This window comes from Sitophilus oryzae, unplaced genomic scaffold, assembly GCF_002938485.1.
Source record: "Sitophilus oryzae breed Bouriz unplaced genomic scaffold, Soryzae_2.0 scaffold_1582_pilon_pilon, whole genome shotgun sequence".
Classification (NCBI taxonomy): Eukaryota; Metazoa; Arthropoda; class Insecta; order Coleoptera; family Curculionidae; genus Sitophilus; species Sitophilus oryzae.
The window spans coordinates 494,611-516,526 of NW_022146261.1; the positions used below are offsets into that span (position 1 = coordinate 494,611).

At 31.4% G+C, this 21,916-nt stretch overlaps 1 protein-coding gene across 3 annotated transcripts in view; it reads left to right on the plus strand.

Annotated features, from left to right (window-relative positions):
- The window catches only part of LOC115879595 (cytochrome P450 4c3-like), a 74,938-nt gene extending 54,152 nt beyond the window's left edge, over positions 1-20,786 (plus strand). For all 3 annotated transcript variants that reach the window (XM_030896490.1, XM_030896492.1, XM_030896491.1), the window contains 4 exons: positions 1,027-1,095; positions 1,162-1,327; positions 20,201-20,380; positions 20,567-20,786. In XM_030896490.1, the coding sequence (XP_030752350.1) occupies positions 1,027-1,095; positions 1,162-1,327; positions 20,201-20,380; positions 20,567-20,730 (579 nt within the window). In that variant the 3' untranslated portion in view covers positions 20,731-20,786. The remainder of the gene's footprint in view (positions 1-1,026; positions 1,096-1,161; positions 1,328-20,200; positions 20,381-20,566) is intronic.
- Positions 20,787-21,916: the final 1,130 nt, after the last annotated feature.

A 21,916-nucleotide genomic window follows, 5' to 3' on the forward strand; every position in this document is an offset into this window, starting at 1 on the left:
ATTAACTAACGGACTATAAGAAGAAGACTAAATGAAGCAAATCTTATGTCAAGAAGGCCTGCTTCGGGACCAGAACTTACTAGATATGTTTACTGGGACCATAACCAAAGGCATGGTCTTAATGTAAAAATTACAAAAAATGTTAATGTCTTCTTCAAAAGCCAATATCTCCAACAAAAATAAAGCTAATGAGATGAACCAAAAAACAAACTATCGAGAAAGGATGTGTGTAGATGATAAAATTTTAAATTTCTTGCTGTTTTAACATATTCCATAGGGTGTTTCAAACTTTCACCGAAATATCAACATTTTGTTTTCCCTCGTATAATTAACAGATGGGGAGTTTCATTTTTAATTTAGAAAGATATACTAAAATGTCAAATAATTTGGCTGCTGCTTAAAAAATCATCAAAAACTTTAAAATGCATCAAAGTTTTAAGGTGTTATTTTTCGTGCCGGTGAATGTATTTCAAAAACTATACATTTTAGTCATATACTTTTCTAATGAAACTGGCCTTTATTTTTTTACTAGAGTCCGAAAATCAATTAATATATAGGGTGTTCCATTACAAAAAACACCTTTGATGTGGAACTTTTTTTGGGGACACCCTGTAGAACTCCATATAATTTAAAAAAAATGCTTTAAATTGACTTACATAAGGTCGCAAAATTTCACTTCAATACAAACTTTTGTTCTCCTTGCAAAGACCGCGTCGTATATGACGCACCAGCCTGTATAATTGGATTTCAAACAAAATTTTAATAATTACAATATAAGCAGAATAAATATAGTTTATGCATTAGATTCAATTATTTCAATAAATTTACTTAGAAAAAAAAATAAAAAAAAATTCAGGAGGAAATAAATAACAATTGACTAAAATAAAAAATTAAAAGCAACCTAAGAAAAATGGGTTAATATTTTAACTATAACATACAATACAGAAAGTTTCACATTAGTATATTCACAGTAATTGAATTCCGAGGTAAAAGTATCTGGACGGTTCATAATAAATACAATTTTAGGCCACAGACACTACCGGAAACTCATTGACTTTTACTTTTACATTATTGGGAATGCATCCAGAAATTCAGGTAATTTTAAAAAAGCAACAGATGCTTGAGGTAGGTATTTCATTTTGATTATATTTTTTATTACAGCAAAAAGTATACGAAGAGGTAATAACGGAGATTGGCCGTGATGCCCCTATTGAAACAGATCACTTACCAAAATTGAAATATACTGAGAGAGTTATATCCGAAAGTTTGAGGTTGTTTCCACCAGTGTTTATCGTTGGCAGACATATTAATAAGGACATTCAAATTGGTAAGCAGTGTTTTCATTCGGCTATTATGTTATACATAAAATTTACACAAATTTCAAATTTATATAGCGTTAACACTTTTTGGTATTACAGTAAAACTACAGAACGATCAACATTGATTAAAATAACTGGCTATTCTACTTTTGCTTGTTTGGTTGGCAATAGATTTAAGAACTTCAAATATTTATTGGCTGTTATCAGTAAGCTGCATTCAGAACCTCGTAATTAGTGGAATAAATTAAAGGATACAATTACACTTTATACTTTTTGGTTTACGATCATTCACAATGTTTAAAAAACACAACTAAAATTAATAGAATATCCTAGCAACAGCTTGCGGTAATCAGTTGTATCCTTGTTTATATATTAATAGTTAGTCAATGTGCCTGTATAAGTCGATGCTGCCAACTGGTGGCAGAAATTAAAACGTAAAAAGGGGCGGAGACTATTGAATTTGGCAAAGAAGTAGGGACTAGGAATTCTTCGAATTTAATTCTCGGTAAAGAATAAAATATCTTATCTGATTCGAACCGAATTTATACCTCAAAGCGTTATTTACATTTTTTATTTTTGGACATGGATTTATATTTATTTTGATTTTCATAGCCACTTGTTGGATACTAAAGTATTATATTAGGTATATAAATATTTTATTTTTAGATGGATAATTAAAGAATATAATATGAAACTATACCTACCTACGTCTGTAACTTTGTAAAAAGTGTGGCGGATTTAACATAATGTTTTTTTTAAATGTAACATCCTATTTTATTTTAGATTCTGCGTAAAATTCTATTACTTTTTTTACGTATATTTCTTGTATAATGGTGTAACCTAAAACTAGTTTTATAATATTTCAATTTGTTGATGAAGAAAAAATATTAGATATTTATATGTAGATATTTAAGGTAGAGCTACAGGGTGTTCAATATATATTTTTGAAATTCGACTACGTATTTAAAATAGAAAAATATCTGCAGATTCTTTCAATGACGCAGCCTATACTGAGTGTTTTTTCAAAAGCGGTTCACCTCTATAACTTTTTTATTTTTTCAGATAAAAAAATTAAATTCGGGGTTTACCAAATTCGGAATGTTAGTAGGTATATGACATAAATCGAGATTGATTCGTATTCCGTTAGTTTCGGTCACTTCCTGTTTCACCGGAAATGTATACGAGTACAACATTTGATTTTTAAATGGTACCCTCGGTATTTTTATACTTTATTTGATAGAAAATGACATTCTGAATAGAATGACATATATCATATGTCAACTTTTGACATTTTCAATTAAAAAAAATAGCATTTTAAAATTCAATCTAGTGTCATGGCTGTGTTAAAACCATTAATTTTTAATCAAGGAGCTTCGGAAAAATTGATTTGATCGTCTAATATTTTTTGTCTTTTCCTTTTTGGTACCTGGTAAATAGGTAATTTGGTACCACACACTTCGTATATCGAGTCAAACTGTCGTTACCTTTACAACCGGTTACATGTTGTTTTTTATCATGGCACTCTAGATTGTAATTTAAAATACAATTTTTTTGAGTAAATATGTCAAAAGTTGACATTAAATCATTCTATTCACAATGCCATATTCTGTCAAATAAAGTAAAAAAATACCGACGGTACCATTTAAAAACCAAGTTGTAGTCATTTCAGGTGAAACAAGAAATAACCGAAACTAATTGAATACGTCAATCAAGCCACGTTTGAAAAACACCCGGTATATTATAATTTCTTCTGATAGATTTTACAAAATTCTTCAATTTCTATTAATAATGTCATATAACTATATAAATTACTTTAATGCTTAATAATAAATAATTTTTGTTTTGTCATGGCAAAACTTGTTATAGTGTAAATGAAGTAAAAGAAGGATAAAAGTTGAAAAATTCAGAACAGATTGCAAGCTGTATAGAGTATAGATGTACTTAATATACTTTCTTAAAAATGTTGAAAGGTTTTGTAAATTCACTAGAAAAAATAATAAAATATAGGATCAGCCAAAAAAAACTGTTTGAACAAAGTGTAGCATCTAACTCCAAGTATTTTTACATATATCTTTTTCTTCACCTCTGTAAAACACTCCTACCAAATTTGTGTAGCCCAACTTCGGAAACAACTGACACTTATGTAACATAGGAATAATTTTTTTTTGCAAATACTAACGTTATTTATAAAAAAAAGTTACAAAATTGTAGGCAGAATCGAAAATAAAATAAAAGTTATAAATAAGAGTTTTGCATTAAAAAAACATGTTACATTATATCCGCCACATTTTTTGAAGCACCCATTATACTCAAAAATAATATTTGAACTGTGTCTCTTAAGATTCTCTTTTTTTTGAATTCCCAAAACAAACGAGATAATTAACTTTATTTATTTCCTGATATCTCATTTTATAATATTTCGGAAGAATCAATCAGGTATCTTATTTTTATAATTATTAGATTAGAAATAAATCGGATTTAAAGGATAAGGGATATGTAAGTGTATACCATACGATAAAAAAACACGGCGTCAGAGGTGGCTTAGAAATGAATATCGATGTCATATATTTGTACGTAAACAAATAGACGCCGTTTTTTTTCGCTCATACCGTATAAGAAAACAAATTTAATAAAACAAACGCATTTATTAATATATGTATATAGATTTACATGGTATGAAAAATTCGCATTATAATCTCTGAAGGTCCTACCATGGTCCCAACAATGGTTGGTTAAAGTGGCGAGTACGACCACTTATCAGTCACACCTATAATAATTTAATAAAATATACATATAATAAACAAACTTATTTCTTTTAGATTTTTTAAAAGCGAGTTATATGTGTTAAGTGGTTTTTGATTATTTTAGACTAAATTTTTTAGACATATGATTATTTTAAACCAAATTGTCTGCCCACTCAAACGTCTTTCAAAATTATAATGTAGGAAATTCTTAATATGTTTTAATTGGGAATACTTTTAGAAAGTTTCATTTTCACCAAACAAAACTACGTATGTAATCAACTATAATGCATGATATATACTGGTGGCGTCAAAACTAGATGTTGGGTTTTTCTCGATTATTTCAAAGAGAACTCCACATTTTATGACATAAACGTAGTTTTTTCCAACTTTGTTTTGAAAAATAATTTTTAAATCCAAATAATCGATATTTATACAGTAATGTCCTCTTTTGGAATACATAATTATTTTCAGCTGCAGCGATAAAATAAATAATATTTACTGATACGCCAAGTAAAAAAATAATTAGGAAATTATTTTAGGCATCTAATTCTTAATTTTTGTCGCTGATAAATATGTAGATACATCACTTTTAACGACAAACCTACTAATAAAAATTGCGAAAAACAAATCATGTTTATTCTCAAAGAGACAATTATTGAGAACAATTCAATAACTATTAATTTGGGATATAGATCTTAACAAAACAAAAGTTGGATAAAAGATTTGTTGATTTATGATATAAAATAAAGTGTTCCATTTGAAATAGCAAAGAAAAATATAATATCTAGTTTTGACTCATCCTGTATATAATACAAAAAAAATAATATAAAGAAAATTTAATCATATAAATAATTTAGGAATTTAGCATATTTTTATATAATTATATGAAGAGAACACTACCTTAAATTAGTTCTAGTAAAAAACTTTCATATTCCTTATTTTTAACTTAGAAAGGGCTTTAAATATATATTTTATTATATAAACAAAAAATTCTATTATTTAATCCAAAAATGGTCAAAATGAAGTCTATACGATTACGACATTATAGTATTTTCTGGAATGACAATTTTCTGGAATGACAATCCAAATATTCAAAAATACTGTTTCGTTTCTTCGTGAGGGACGAAAAAATTGATTTTTTTATTATTTAGATATGCATTAAGGTATATTTCAACTCAAAAGCTTATAAATAATTATTTTTTAAGACATAACCTAAACGAAACGAAATAAGAAGTTGAGAAAGATAAACAAAACTGCCGAATTTAGAAACGAATATGACTTTTTTTCTTTTTTCTTGTCACAGTTGAAACAAACAAGGATAAAGCTATTTTCGTAAAACATGCGTGAAACGTTCTAATAAATAGCCCAATAGATGTGACCTCGCGCCCTTCCATTTTTGAACGATGGGCGGGTTTAACGGATTCCCCTCAAAGAAAATCGTAGGGGAATACAAAAATGCAAAACGGGCAAGGCGCCATCTAGAAAATAGGATCTATCCATAGAGAAATACTAATATCTAATATTTAGATTGTAAGACAATCAACTTTTCATTTCTAACCACAATTTCTCTTGACGGAAGATAATCAAAGGCCAAAAAGACATTTCTCGCAAATTTTGAAGTATAATTAGTGGAAAAGTTAAAAGTTTGACAACTTAGATACAGGGTGGCGCACCTCATTCGCCTCAGTTGATTATACCAAAAACGTAGAAACAAAATATTTTTATGGGTATATGTGGGGAGGCAATGTGCACAATTTAAAATTATTTTGAAATATACAGGGTGTCTCAGAACTAAGATTCATACCACAGTTATATTTTTATTTTAGTTTATGGAACACCCGGTATTTTATTTCATTTTTGGATTCTTGAGCCCAAAAAAGAAATTTATTATAAGGGTTAAATATGTTTAAAATCATTGGTTTTTGAGATATTTAAAGATATTTAAATATGCATGCAACAAAATTGGTTATTAATACCCTGTACATTACTTTAGACTACTTACTTACACAATTAATTCTTGTGCTGAATTTAAAGGCACTGAAAACTTAACTGAAAAATGTTATTGCTTCCTTAAATTTATACAGGGGTACCAAAAATTAGTGATCTATTTTACGGATTTATTTTATACAAAAACTTTGTTATTTCAAATGCAACACCCTGTATTTTTTAAACAAATCGAAGCAGATTCAAATGCTCTTTCAAACTATATTAGGGTGTCCTATACCTATCTATCTCAAATTTTGAATAAAAAGCGATTTTGAAATAAAATGGCAATCAAGATGGCTGGTATCGCCATGGCAATTTTTTAGTGACTGTTAGTAACTATTTTCAAAATCAACATTAGTGTATCGACATTATTATTTAAACAGTTTACTAAAATTTACCCACAATAGTTTAATAAGTAAGTATTCTTTATTTTATGAAGAAAAATAAAGCCATATCTGCAGGTGGAACGAATGGATATCTTACTAGTGATTTTGTTTTGTGAGGAAAATTATTTCTTGGCCTCAAGAGCTAATGCTCAAAGATATCCGTTTCTTCTCCGTTTTTCTTGATAGAATAATAAATACATATTAATAAATATTATTTATTAAACTGTTGTAGGTCAATTAAATAAAAGTAAACTGGTATAGATTTAAATAAAGTCTGTAAATTAATGTCGATTTTGAAAATAGTTAATATCACTAGAACATTGCCGTGGCGATACCAGCCATCTTGATTGCCATTTTATTTAAAAATCGCTTTTTATTCAAAATCTGAGATAGATAGGTATAGGAAACCCTAATATATTTTGAAAGAGCATTTGAATCTGTTTCGATTTATTTAAATGAATACAGGGTGTTGCATTTGAAATAACAAAGTTTTTATGTAAAATAAATCCTTACATTAAATAACTAATTTTTGGTACCCCTGTATAAATTTAAGGAAGCAATAACATTTTTCCGTAAAGTTTATTTCTTTTCTTTTAAACTCAGCACAAGAATTAATTCTGTAAATAAGTAATCTTAAGTAATGTACAGGGTATTAATAACAAATTCTCTTATAGCATGCATATTTAAATATCTTTAAATATCTCAAAAACCAATGATTTTAAACACATTTAACCCTTATAATAAATGCCTTTTTTGGGCCCAAGAATCCAAAAATGAAATAAAATACCGGGTGTGTGTGTTCCATAAGAAAAAATATAACTTTGGTATGGACCTTAGTTCTGAGACACCCTGTATATTTCAAAATAATTTCAAATTGTGCACATTGACTCCCCACATATACCCATAAAATATTTTGTTTGATTTGTGGTTTGCGAATGAGGTGCGCCACCCTGTATAAACACACCGGAAAAACCTAGGGATATCATTTTATTAAAATTAAAAATAAATGTTTTGAATAAACAACCACATATTTCTAGGCCGATTCTTTCTACTTCGATTGAAACGAAGTAGTCACACTTGTTATTTCTAGAGTTGGCATATTTGCAGAAGTTTTTGTGCATTTTTTGTTAAATGTATAAAAAGCACCTAGCATCAATTGTTCGAATGTAACCTGTACTGGCTATGTTTTTATGATAACTTGCCAGAATTCATTTAAATAACTTTGTTTAGTATTAAACAACGTTATAGAGCGTAGACATCTTAACAGAGACGAAATGCTACGGGCGATGGGTATGCTCGAAGCTGGAATGCGCCAAATCGACGTAGCTAGAGCATTAATACAACGCAAAGTGTGATATCGCGATTAAGTGCACGCTACCGTGAAAGTCGTGATGTTGCTGGAAGGCACACAAGGCGACATCGCATTACTACCCCTAAGCAATATTATTTTTTACAATTAAATGCTCGAAGCCAACTGACCCTTTCAGCATCAGAGCTTAATTTAATTCTCCAGGAAACACATAATTTACCCGATAGTCCTGACACTGATCGCAATAGATCAAGAGAGACCAATCTGTTACGGGATTTGTATTCTCATAGATTTATTTTCAAATTTTATTTATTTTGGGCTCAGTATTTTAATTTTAGGGACAATTACTGAATTTAATTGATTGTTGTATCAAACCGCATTCGCCATTTCTTTAAAATCTAAAAACAATTTAGTAAATATTATAATGTCTAGGCTACAATATGTTTATTTACTGTTGCATTACACTTTTTCTTTTATAATAATAATAGCTCCCGTATATAGCGTTTAACGCCTTGGGAGTAGCAAGGTACAGCTTGCCATGCTAGAGCCGTTCGGTATACAAGGAAGGTAATGTGGCTAGCACTACGCTTCAACCGCCTATTATTAGGACCGCCTCAGAATTGTGAATCCCAAGTACTCATTTAAGGCTGAGTCGACCTAGATACCCAAACTATTTTTATTTTAATAAAAATAGTCGGCTGATGAAATGCCGGGTGTAGGATTCGAACCCACTACCTTCAGATTGGTAGACGAGAGCCTGTACCTCTACGCCACCGGGCACCTCACTTTTTCTTTTAACAACATAAAAACGGATCTAATTTCACTGTAAATTTCTCTGTCTCGTACTGCTTTATAGTTTTTTGAAGCTATATACGATGCCTTCTATTTCAACAAGTTAAATTTGGTTTATATTATCATATTTTACAAAACATTCCTTGGAATGTACCATTTGTAAAAGCGAGTAAGATTAATTTAATATAATTTTTATTAATATTATATATTGTAATATATGAATCGGGTGTTGTTATCAATATATAGTATTCAAACAAATATAAAAGAAACAAAACTCACCTTGGATGCCGGAAATCTGTACAATGCCTCTCACTCTTTGAGATGATTGATCACGTGATTTGCAATCTATAAATATAAAACAAACTTGAGCATCACTGGAAAAAAGCACGTAGTCACATCACCATAATCAAAGCTAGGCCACAAGGCGTCTGCGTCTGTCTCACAAAAGGGATTGCCACAGAGCGACATAGCTATAGCTAAGGCCACAAGGCGTCTGTCCCACAAAAATGGATGGACACAAGGCGACATAGCTTAATGTTGTTGTTTCGTAGCTAAGAAACAAGGCGTCTGTCCCACAAAATGGATGGCCACAAAGCGACATAGCTGTAGCTAAGGCCACAAGGCGTCTGTCACACGAAAAGGGACGGTCACAAGGCGACATAGCTTTATAATATGATCAAACAATTTGGGTCATCCGTAGAAATATAGAACACTCGCAAAAAATAATACTAAATAACATTTGATAATTAGCTGTCTACTTAAATCACACCCAATAAATATTACTAAAATACTTGATAAATAGTTGTCCACTACATATCTATAATAAATAACAGTAAAACACCCTTATAAACACCCTTAGACAAACATATATCCTTTAACTAAACAATAACACTAACATAAACTACTACAAAACACACACAATGAATTATACTAAAATACGCTTTTCTATCTACTACTAAAACCCAGCGATAACTGATAATAAATTAAACTACTTGTAGCATTAGAAGTTTAAAAAAAGGCGCAATTTTCTTTTGGATAAATATTAAAACAACTAACACTCTGCGACGGAGCTGTTCGCCGGTGAGCAATGGGTCGTAAGCTAGTGAAAATTAAACTGTGATACTTACGTCCTTGATTAAAGATACTTGGGGGCCGCCGCCCCAAAACTTTTTTTTCAGTTTTTCTAAATTTTTCTTACTTTTTCGGGGGAAAAACTTCTAAGTTGAAAATTGAGAAATCAACTCAGAACATAGGTATTACCCTTGTTTATATATCTTATAAAGTTGGTAACCTCTCGACAAAAATGTGCCTGGCCTCTGGGAACAAATCGCAAGCTTTTAAAAGATGAAGCATTTGATTAGGGGCGAGTCAAAAATATCGATATTTGCGTATTTCCTCAGAGTAATGTAATAATATAGCTCGGTTTTTTGCGAACTATAATAATATTATAAAAAAAATTAAGAAATTTAAACAATTTTTTTTTTTTTTTTTTTTTTTTTTCTTTTTATATTTTTGGTAGAGTTGGGATTTTATAAAACGTATTTAACAAAGAAATAACAGTTTTCAATATGTTGGTACATTAATGCTAATTACTGGTACTTATTAAATAATTTAAAAAGTTACCATTTACACTTACTTTATTTCGATTTGACCTAGGGCTCTAAAATTTTATTCTTCTTCGATTCATTTTTATTCTAAATTTTTTTTTTTTTTTTTTTGTTTTTTCTATTTTTTTCGAAAAACAAAACGTTTGTATACATTCTTGATAATTTTTATTCTTAATCAAAATAAAACTTGGCACTTGTTTCAGCTAATATTACTTTAACATTTTAAATAAATTATTATGTACTTAATACACCATTTAAATCTTTATTACACGAAATAAATCTTTCTTAGCGTAAAATATGGCCAGAGTCAAGTTTGCTTTAACTTTGTATCCCATCTTGAAAAAAAAAGGGCGTCCAGTTAGCTGGGAAAAGACGATCGACGACATTTCCGGGGGGGGGGGGGGGGGGCGTCGCCACCTTTCGACGGTCGACGATCCCACATAAATTTACATTATAAGAATGACAGCGATTTCGATTTCATAGTCATCGTTGACGCCGTTTATTTTCGAACAAGAATTATAAAAACTGAAAAATATATTATGTTTTAACTCACAAAGCCCGTTAAACCATTAGAACTCATTACGTATATTGTTTTATTAGGAGTAAAATGACCACTTTATCGTGGCGAGACTGTATATAGGTTTGACATACAGCCGAAGCACACAAAGTCATTTTACTCCGAATAGACATGCTATTTTTTTCAAACGCCGCACAAAATAATGTTTTTTTAAACATTTTTTTTTTTTTTTTTTTTTATAAAAAATATTAAAACTCATACCTTGCTAAGTTAATTATTCATGGTACAAAAAAACAAGGTATGATATTTTGCGAAGGTTGGTCACCATGTCACAGGTGATAAACAGCAATATTGGTCGGCAAGCTCCACTCGCCAATTCAAATTTTCAACAGATGACACATAATAATGTGTGTATAATGTTGTCATAACTTTTTCAAATGTCCAGCTCGATGATTTTACATAACTTTAGGGGTTATTTAATTCTTTCTATTTATTTTTAGGTCTTTTTTTTATTTAGTGGCATTGAAACAAAGCGATATTTTTGTTGTATGGCATATGACGTCACAGGCGATATGCGCAAACTTAACGAAATTGGAGACGCTATCGACCATACCTTGTTTTCAAGTTTCTTTGTACCATGAGTAATTATATATCGAGAAATCTTATGGTTACGGCTCGTTGAATTTTGCACTTTATATCAGTTTAATAATTTGTTTTCATCTTTTTATGCTTAGGCGTAAAGTGCTTTACTTTTATCTTGCCTAGGCGTTAAAATGACTTTTTTTTATTGTCAATCACTCGTCGCCAAAAATTAATACTTTTGTGACGTTGAAAAAAATAATATTTTTTTGAAATTTTTTTTTTGTTTTTTTTTCTGCCACAACAAAGTTATTATACAGTGAAAAATGATAAGATCATATTGAAATACGCTAATGGGTAAAAAAATGTGGCTAAATTATCAATAAATACTCCATTTCAAAAGTTATTTCCAAAAATAATTAATGTTTTTTTAATTAATTTGATTGTGTTATCCGGACGCCTATTATCCTTATGATAGGCAGTCATTTTCACGCCGTGCCTTCACCCCGTGTTCGCTGATGTTTGCGAGTAGCGGAATAGTAGGCTTTGGAAACAATTGAATGTCGGAGATTGTTGCTTTCGGCATGATTTCGGCCGAGAGAAGACATTGTTGGTCAAGATAGTTAGAATTACATTTTTAAATTATCAATTTTCTGTTAAATATTCAAATAAATCAAATCAATATCTTTCGATTACATCAGAAGTGGCGATGAGTTTAATCCAGCGTTCTTAAGCCGTAACGGCGTATTTCTGACTTACTGACGACTATTGATTGACTTTGACCTTTGAGAATAGCGTTTCGTAAAGGCGTCGCGTCTGTTTCGAGGATCGATTCGGTGATCGATCGTCTCAGATACGGGTACCCGTCGGCGTTAGATTTCGGATACCGTCGTCGGATCGGCGAAGCGCGAAAAAAAACCGGAGGGATCATCCTGCTAGCTCTAGTGCTCGAAGATATTAGCGAAAAAAATGCAGTGCTGGAAAGAAGCGTCATATTACACCTATAAGTTACAAACGCCAGAAGATAACACGAAAAGGTAGTGAGCCAACACATTATCTGAACAAATCTCTTCTAAAAGGTATTTTAAAAAAAATGGCTAAAAAAAAAAAAAAAATTTCGAGAAAATTCTCAGTAATTACGAGATAAATTCTAAGGTAGTATTTTATACAGATGAAAATTGAGTTTCTAATAAAATCTAGCCGTATATAGATAAATAAATAAAAAATATATATGTTAAAATGATGAAAATTGGAGAAGATCAACACTGTGTAAATCAAAGACAAAACAATTTTTATTTCCGCTCGAAACATTCAGTTGCTTATGTAACTATAGGCTGAAAAATATAAACGAAACAATTTTTTTACTCCGCTCAAAAACACTGAGTTTTATCTCTAGGCTAGCTGAAAAATATTATTCGACATTATCGGAAAAAAATGTATACTTAGATAAAATAAAGCTAAAGGAATACATACACTGTAATTTATAGAAAACACATACAGTGTTTTTATAAATTAAACAAAAAGAAACAGTTTCTCATGGATCATGTATTATCACTAATCTTGTGGTATTATGATTAAACTAATATAAACATTTTGGATCTAATATTTCAAAAATTCATTTTAAGATGCTGTTTTTAACGCAGTCTTTAAGAAAGTTATTTTATTTTGTACCTATTTAGAAGTTGAATAAAAACATGGTAGTAGAAAAGTTAAATAGGTTCCGAATTTCAGGTTTTGCAAATTCATTTAAGAATTATATCAAAAATTCACATAGTTTATAAGTATTACATTTGTTTTTCAATTATTATAATATACCTTAACCACCTCATTATATTTCAGAGTTTTTCACTTTAATTCATGTATTTCACTATTTCAACTTATTCTCTTTTTCGTATATTATATTTATTAGCAAATAATACAAAATGATCGAAAAAAAAAAAAAAAAAAAAAAAAAAAAAAATAGTTGTGTAAAATTGTTAGAAGATGAGAACGATGCGTTTATTAAAATATACAGGGCTACTTTTTAATAAAAGTGTAATTTCTTGTAATTAGAAATAAATGTAAATGTCCAGATGGGTAATCTAGGCGCAAGAGTACTATTGTATAGTAATTTTCACAACACGCTTTAGATATCTTGCAAACAAACTACTAAAGGACGACATAAAATAAATATAGGAGATAACAGATTGTTTTAAAACATGTTTAAATAGTTTTTAACAAAATGTTCAATAGTTAATATACAACTAGCAAATCCGATTATCTTAATCTTATATAAAAATGCATACACTTTTCATATTATGCGTAAACAAAAATAAATAAAGCGGTACTTATATTATTTTAATTCTAAAATACAAACTAAGCTACCTAGGTATGTGCTTAAATCTTTATGCGACGATAATATATGAGTTTTACAAACTCGAATAAAAGAAATCATTTAGGATACCCCTTTTACCTAAAAAAACGAATACTTTCAATATAAACTAGCCATATCTCACTACCTGAATACTGTTGGACATCCACGTGGAATGGGACAAGTAGAGAGGCATAATCTCTAGTAAGCGTAACAAGTTGCATTACGATATCTAGGCTGAAAATGTTTCAAACATGCAGTTTGGATTGTGTGGAATCTAAGCACTAGGAGCAAAATGAGCGTATCTGGATAAGTTGTGTTTATCCCTCCGGGCGTAAAATGATAAAGTCGGCGTTAAATTAGTAGCGAATTATGCGAAATATCAAGCGGATTAAAAGAAAAATTGGATGCGTAGCGAACTATATTCAGCGTCAGATCTACTAAGGATCTGCTAAGGATCACTTCGACACAGCTAATAGGATCCAGTCAATATCCATGGTAGACAGGTTCATTTAAATTTCTAAGCAGCTGAGGATTGGTGATATGAAGTTAGAAACATCCAAGAATGGTATGCACGGTCAAAGAACAAGTATTGTGGAATAGCTAGGTTTGGTAAGCTATGGACTTGGTTATGGTAGATTCAGACGTGTATTAGGATAGGAAAAAGAAGGAGTAGGGTTAGTTCTACCCGGTACTCTCTTCTTCAAGGTATACGTTAGTAAGAGCTGGAAAAGGCGTGTGGTGGTTGCTAAGGTATGAGTTTACCACCTAGATGCTTTGTGAGTAGGGCGGACAAGACTTGCGAATAGGGATGAGTCCCGGTATTCGGTCTGGTTAGTTCGACCCAGATTGCTCTCTTTTCCAGTGGCTGGAATAGGCGTGGGCCCATAGTTAGATTTTAGGTTTTAGATTTAGAATTTACAATTTAGATTTAAGATTTTAGAGTTGAGATTTAACATTATTTTGTTGCACGCAAGCTGCAGATTGGGTGTAACACCAATATATAATAAGTAATTCGTTTATTTTACCTTTTAAAATTGTCTTTGTCCCCTTGAAATAATTTATTTGTTCATCATGAGTTTTTGAGTTTTGTTTCTGAGTGAGTTACGATATTCTATTTCTTATTTATTTAAGTAGCAAATAAGACGTAGCTCTAGTATCAGCAGCAAACAATCTAACATATATTTTTTTTATTTCAGCATTTAAAAATGTCCTTTAAACAATTCTGATTATGTTTCTCCTTTTAGTGTGTTGAAAATAATAACAATTATTGATAAGGTTTAGTCAATTGGTTTTGTATCAATTGTCTAGTATCAGCAGCAAACAATCTAACATATATTTTTATTTCAGCATTTAAAAATGTCCTTTAAACGATTCTGATAATGTTTCTCCTTTTAGTGTGTTGAAATAATGGTAACAATTAGCTGATAAGGTTTAGTCAATTGGTTTTGTATCAATTGTCTAGTATCAGCAGCAAACAATCTAACATATATTTTTATTTCAGCATTTAAAAATGTCCTTTAAACGATTCTGATAATGTTTCTCCTTTTAGTGTGATTGAGAGGAGTGAGGACACTCATAAGTCAGGAATGGCCGAATGTTATCGACGCCTATGATCCTTATGATAGGCAGTCATTTTCACGCCGTGCCTGCACCCCGTGACCGCTGATGTTTGCGAGTAGCGGAGTAGTAGGCTTTGGGAAACAGTTGAATGTCGGAGATTGTTGCTTTCGGATGATTTCGGCCGAGAGAAGACATTGTTGGTCAAGTTAGTTAGAATTACATATTTTAAATATCAATTTCTGTTAAATATTTTAATCTCTTTCGATTGGTTGACTAATATTATTTGACTAGTTTAATTTGACAATTAATAAGACTAGATTACCTCATTTAAAAATAAATTTCATCAGATTTTTTTCGTATATTCAACTACCAGAAAAGTAGAAGAAAGATTATAATGTGTATCTATCACAAATATTTTAAAGCAACTACTACACAATTATTAGAAGAAAACAAAAAGAAAATGCCCAAATACCTTCACCTTCTACTCAACTACAAAAAATAAATGAATATAATCTCTCACACTACACAAACTACTTCTTTTATTCTACACTAAATTATCAAACTTATTAATTAATCAAACATAAAGAAAAATTAACTTAAATTACCCCCTTCACCTACTACTTAACTTCAAAATAAAATATAAAACACTACTAAATTACTTCTGGTAGTCTACACTAAACATTATAATCAAACTTAATAAATTAATATACTTTTACATTACAACTACAAAGAAACAAGAAAATGTTTTAAAACTATACAAGAAATAAAAGTTCGATATTGCGCGACCAGTATAATAGATGAAGCGGACAAAGAATATAAAATACTTTAAATGTGCATTCAGAAAGAAAACATATCTCGAAAATTATTCCAAACAAACATTTTTTTTCTTATCAGTGAAAAACATCGACCTCGTCGGCCTTGCGAATTTTGTCGGGTATTTACAATGGTCGAATTGTATAACTACCAGCTTTTATAGCATATCTATAGACAAAAAGTATCTGCTCGATTAGTAACCAATTGGCACAGTCCGAAAATTATCGATTTTATTTTCTGTTTTTATTGGCTGCTTCAAAATTCAGAGTAACAAAAAATATTTTTCTCTAGTAAAAGACTGTGAAATACGCCCCGCCATCTGGTGCTTTACATCCATAAACGTCTTAGGTTGAGCTACTTTAAAAATTCATATACAAGGGTATTACTTATTTTAGGAATTACACAAATGAAACGCTGAGATAAACTAATAACTAAGTATAATTAATAATTAAATGTTGAATAGAATAAAATAAAATATGAAAAATTTAATGTTTGAAAATATCTGTTGGTTAATTGTATGTCAAAATAGATCACTCTTATTAATGGTAGTTTAAATCTGCACGCTTCTGAATAATATTTTTAAAAGAATTATTCCGCTTAAAGTCTGGCGACCTTGGTACCAAAGTGTAGGGACTCTTTATTTTCGAAAAAAAAGTACTATGCGAATATCAGAAATGTGCATAACATGTGTAAAATTTATCAAAGTGAATTCTTAAGCAATTAAATATATAATATGCCTGAAGGGCTTAATGAATTAAAATGAATTTAAATTATAAGATATAAAATTAAATGATCTGGCCTTTTTATCCGTTCTGGTCACAAGATGGTTGTGGTGAACTGCTACTGGAACTGGATTGTGATATAAGTTGTTTCTGGACTGACAGGATCGAAAACTTGAATGGATTCAGGAGATTCCTCCGTTATTCCCGGTGTGAAATGTAAGGACAAACCTGGACCAAATATCAGGGGCAAAAAAGACAAAATGGCACCAGAAAATGAAGCCACCATAAAATGCATTAAAATATAACGTGTGCCATAAACTAAAATCCTATACAAAGAAAAAAAGGGTATTAGGAAACGTTACTTAACGTCACGTTTTAAAATAAGAGTCTTACCTCTGCTCAGAGGGTTTTCCCAAACAAATTAGCAAAATTCCAAAAAACGCCGATAGCTCTGTCGGGTTCAGCCTTTGGTCTCCAATATGGCGATGAAGGTAGGCACGAGATATGTCTATACCTATACCGTCAGATATAAAGTGACGAACGAATTTCGATCGGACTCAAAAATCTCGCCAGAAATAAACTTGAATAAAAAAATAGATAATAACAATATTTAGAATGCCATCTCGGTGCCAAGGACTTAAACTTGATTTATTTAAATAAAATGAATTTGTACATTTATATTAATTATGTGAATTTTAAATAAAATGCTATATATTCCTATACATAAATCCCAGTAACATCCGTGAGTGAACAAAACACACTCACCTGTATATTACTTCATTCATTCTACCCAGTCCCAGGCTCAATCAATGCTCATCAATTAAACATCTTACCCTAGCCGGCACAATCTCCTTACCTCAACCCCATCGAACACGTATGGGACGCGCTCCAAAGAAGAATTTTGAGAATAGGTATGCCTCGTGAAAATCGTAGGGATCTGGTTCGGGCCATGAATGCAGCGTGGCAGGCTGCACCACAAGAAGAGATCGACAACCTGATCATGGAGTGACGGTGTAGGGCTGTAATGAACAGTGGAGGAGGCCTTACCTTTATTAAGTAAAAATGGTTTTATCCTTTTTTTTAATTCACAGTTCAGAATTTTTTTTTTCTGTATTATGAGTTCAATAAAAAAATCAAGGTAAATTTGAAAATTTCGGTATATTTCGCATTTTTATTTCCAAAACGCCCTCTAAACCATTTATTTATTTTAATTATTTTATTATATTAGAAATGCAAAAAATTAAATTACTGCGATGGCTGGATAAAATTTTAATATCCCTAAACTTTTCCGGTGTGTTTATACATACATACATACTGCCATTACTCGCTTACGAGCATTCGACACGCATCAAAAGAAGGTCACGCAAGGTGTTTTCTTTCATGAGCTTTTCTGTGAAAAGCCCGATACGTGATACGTGATTGCCTACCACACTCCGGACATTCAAAAATCTCATTACTTTGTTGCCTCTTTAGTTTTTGGTTGTCACTGTTAACTGAGTTTACAATTCTTCTCCATTGAGTTCTATTGTGAACTGCTTCTTCCCAATGATTCTGCATGTTAATCCCCTTTAACTTTTCGTGGAAAATGTCCTTGTACCTATTCAGTTGTCCACTCGGCCTCCTCTTACGGTCTACAAGCTCACCGTAAAGCAGAGATTTTGGTATGCGGTTTTCTTGCATTCTGCATACGTGACCAGCCCATCTTAAGCGGGATTTTGTAACCATGACTTCAATACTCTCAGCCAGTTAGCTTTTGCAAGGACCGATACGTTTGAGACATGATGGAACCACCGGATTCTTAAGAATTGCCCAACGTGTCTCTCTGTTGCAACTTGTTTAATGCCTTCATGTGTCGGCGGTACGGGCACCCAGGTTTCGCTCCCATACCTATAACATGGTGGGGATTATAATTGCTCGGTACACTGCCAGATTCGTTTTTGTACTCAAGTCATGATTGTGGAAAACTCTGTCTTTTAATTTCCAAATGCTCTTAAGGCGCTGTTAACTGTGCTGAATTTCGAGTCGATATTTGCCTTTCCCGAAATCAAACTGGCAGCCGAGGTAATTAAATTCGCTACATATTCCAATAGTTCCTCTCCGATTTTTACAGTATTGTTATGATCTTCCGGGGGAGTGCACATGATTTTGGTTTTGTCGACGTTTAGCTTAAGGCCCAAAGCCTCGTATGCCCAGGTATATGTGTTCAACATTTCTTGTAATTGTTGTAACGTGTCTGCAACTAGAGCGCAGTCATCAGCGTATTGGAAGTTCTGTGATGAATTTTGTACGTGTTTTTGCCTCAGTCTTTTTATGGCGTTGAACAGACCGCCGTCATGTCTGTATCTAATGCCCAGTCCTCTCCCCTGCAGTTTACTGTCCACTATAATGAGAGCGCTGCCATGAATATGTTGAATAGAAGAGGCGCTAAGACACATCCCTGCCTAACTCCTGTATTAGTCAGGAAGGGATCGCTCAGTGATCCATGATGTGACACTCTTGACTGGTTGTTGTTTTGGAGGCTTCTACAGACTGTAAGAAATTTGTTGGGTACTCCGAACTTTTTCATAATTGTCTAAAGTGCATCTCTGTTCACACAGTCGAAGGCTTTTGTTAGATTGATGAATGCAACATAAAGTTTAAACTGCTGCTCTTTTACTTTTTCCTGTAGTTGGGGGATGGAAAATATGGAATCGACGATGCCACGGTTGGTGCGAAAACCCGTTTGCGATTCTGGAAGCATTCTTTCTATATGTGGGTGAAGGCGATTTGACATAATTGTGTGTTTATATTACTTTTTTATATATGATGTCCATTTCTAATAATTGAAAATGTCTACCACTAATTTTGATGTTGGGAAAGCTTACATTGAAATTAAAGGAACAAACTTCTACTCTAAAAGCTTCATTCAAAACCTCGCAATTAGTGGAATAAATAGTGGTTTCAGTTGGCGTAAAAGTTTGTGCCTCAAATTTGAAGTAGGCATTCAGGGCGTCAAAATGACTGGTAAGAATTTTTAATTAGTAGAAAAAGTTGACAAACTATTAACTCTTCCACTAATTATACTTCAAAATTTGGAAGAAATATCATTTTGGCCTTTGATTATCTTCCGTCCAAGAGAAAATGTTGTTAGAAATTAAAAGTTGATAGTTTTATAAGCTAAATATTAGGCTCTCTCTATGGATACAACTGACTACCGCAAGCTGTTGCTAGAATATTCTATTAATTTTAATTGTCTTTTTTAGACATTGTGAATGATCGTAAACCAAAAAGTATAAAGTGTAATTGAAACCACTAATTTATATTTCAATTGCCATATATGTAATAGTGTATACGAAAAATTTATTATATAATTAATTATTCTAAAATTGTTAGGAAGTATAATTTGTAAAAATTCTCATATAATTTGGTTATAGCCAATATAATACCGACCACGTCAATACCAACCACCAATTCTAATATCCTCAAATACAATATTTCCAATTATTTCAATCATTATTGACGGTATATTTTTAGGAGACAAAATATTTCCTAAAGGAACTAATGTATTAGTCTATACCTTTGCTCTTCACCGTAACAGCAAATATTGGCCGAATCCAAAGAAGTTCGACCCAGACAGGTTTCTACCAGAAGAAATCGCTAAGAGACCACCATCTTGCTACATACCGTTTTCAGAGGGACCAAGGAATTGTATAGGTGACTATGATATCTCACGCTATACACTATCATATCACCATCAATCTATCCTCATCATGTGATAAAAAAATATATTGAACTGTATTTTAAATACATGAAAATTTTAAGATGCCCATTTTTAGTTCCAGTCAGTGTATATTAAAAACCAATCTATTCCTTTTCATAATAATGTTATATTTTTTATAGGCAAACTATACGCAATGATGTCGATGAAAGTGGTAGTGGCCAATGTGATTAGGAATTTTCGGATATCATCCAAATATCGCTCAGTTGATGAGATGGAGATGAGAGGCCTCATCACAATAAGGACAAAGAACGATATCGACTGCCATTTCTCACCTAGAAATTAAATAATGACATTTTAACATTAATGTTATTGTTGTTACTTTGTAATCAATAAAAATACAAAAATAAATGAATAGAGCTTTGTGATATCGTCAACATTTGGTACATACTCTAAAATTATTCTCATCTATAGAGATTAGGGTTGCCAGATTTTTATAGTTGATTTTAAATTCTGGGATGGCAAAAAAACGGGAGCAAATAAAAAACGGACAAATAAATAACTAGATATAAGGTTTGTTATCAAGAAAGGTAAACTAATAGCACAGAATATCTAGCTACGCAACAGAAGCCTCGTTACATGTATAAAATTGTAGGTAGCAAAAGGAGACAGGCTTTAAAAGTCTGTCTCCAAATCAGATATTTTGATGTGGTAGTTTCGCTACTACATAATAGAGGGCAATAAATTTAAAAGAAAAACAGCTTACAAACAAAATTTAAAAGAATTTGTGGAGGCCATTGTGTAATTCATATCGTAATACTTCCTGATAAAGCCTACCTTCAAATTTGCTACATCATTTAAACATATTAAAATAGATCAGAGCTGTTCTTTTCAGTTTGCCATGTTAGTTGGAATTAAATCTTATGAGGTAAATTACAATCACTTCCTGACGTTTGATTGTATAATTGAATCCTGAATTTTCATTGTAATTCGGCGACAATATAATAAGTATTGTTCTACTATTATGATACCACTTCCTGACGTTCGATTGTGTTCATACCAAGTTCATATCATATAATCGGGAAAAACGGCGTTAGCGATAGCTATGAAATGAATATCACTGTCATTTCATATTATAAAATTTATATGGGAAATGTCATCGATCGTCCTTTTCCAGCCAACTGACGCCATTTTTTCAGTTTCGTTATAATTAATTTTGAAAAAAAAAAATATAGTACTATATTACGATACATGGCGTTCGATTGGGCTTAAACTTGGTATACTATATCTTCAGTGACATTGTAATATCATGGCTTATAGGCGGTACTCCTTCTGATGAAAATTACATATTTTTGATGACATAGCAATATTAGTTAAACTTGGTATACTATGTATTTTCGGTGACATTGTAATATGATGGTACTATGATGCATATTATCTGGTACCATAATATAGTACCATATTATAAACATGGCGTTCGATTGGGCTTATATTTGGGATACTACGTATCTTCGGTTATATTGTAATATTAT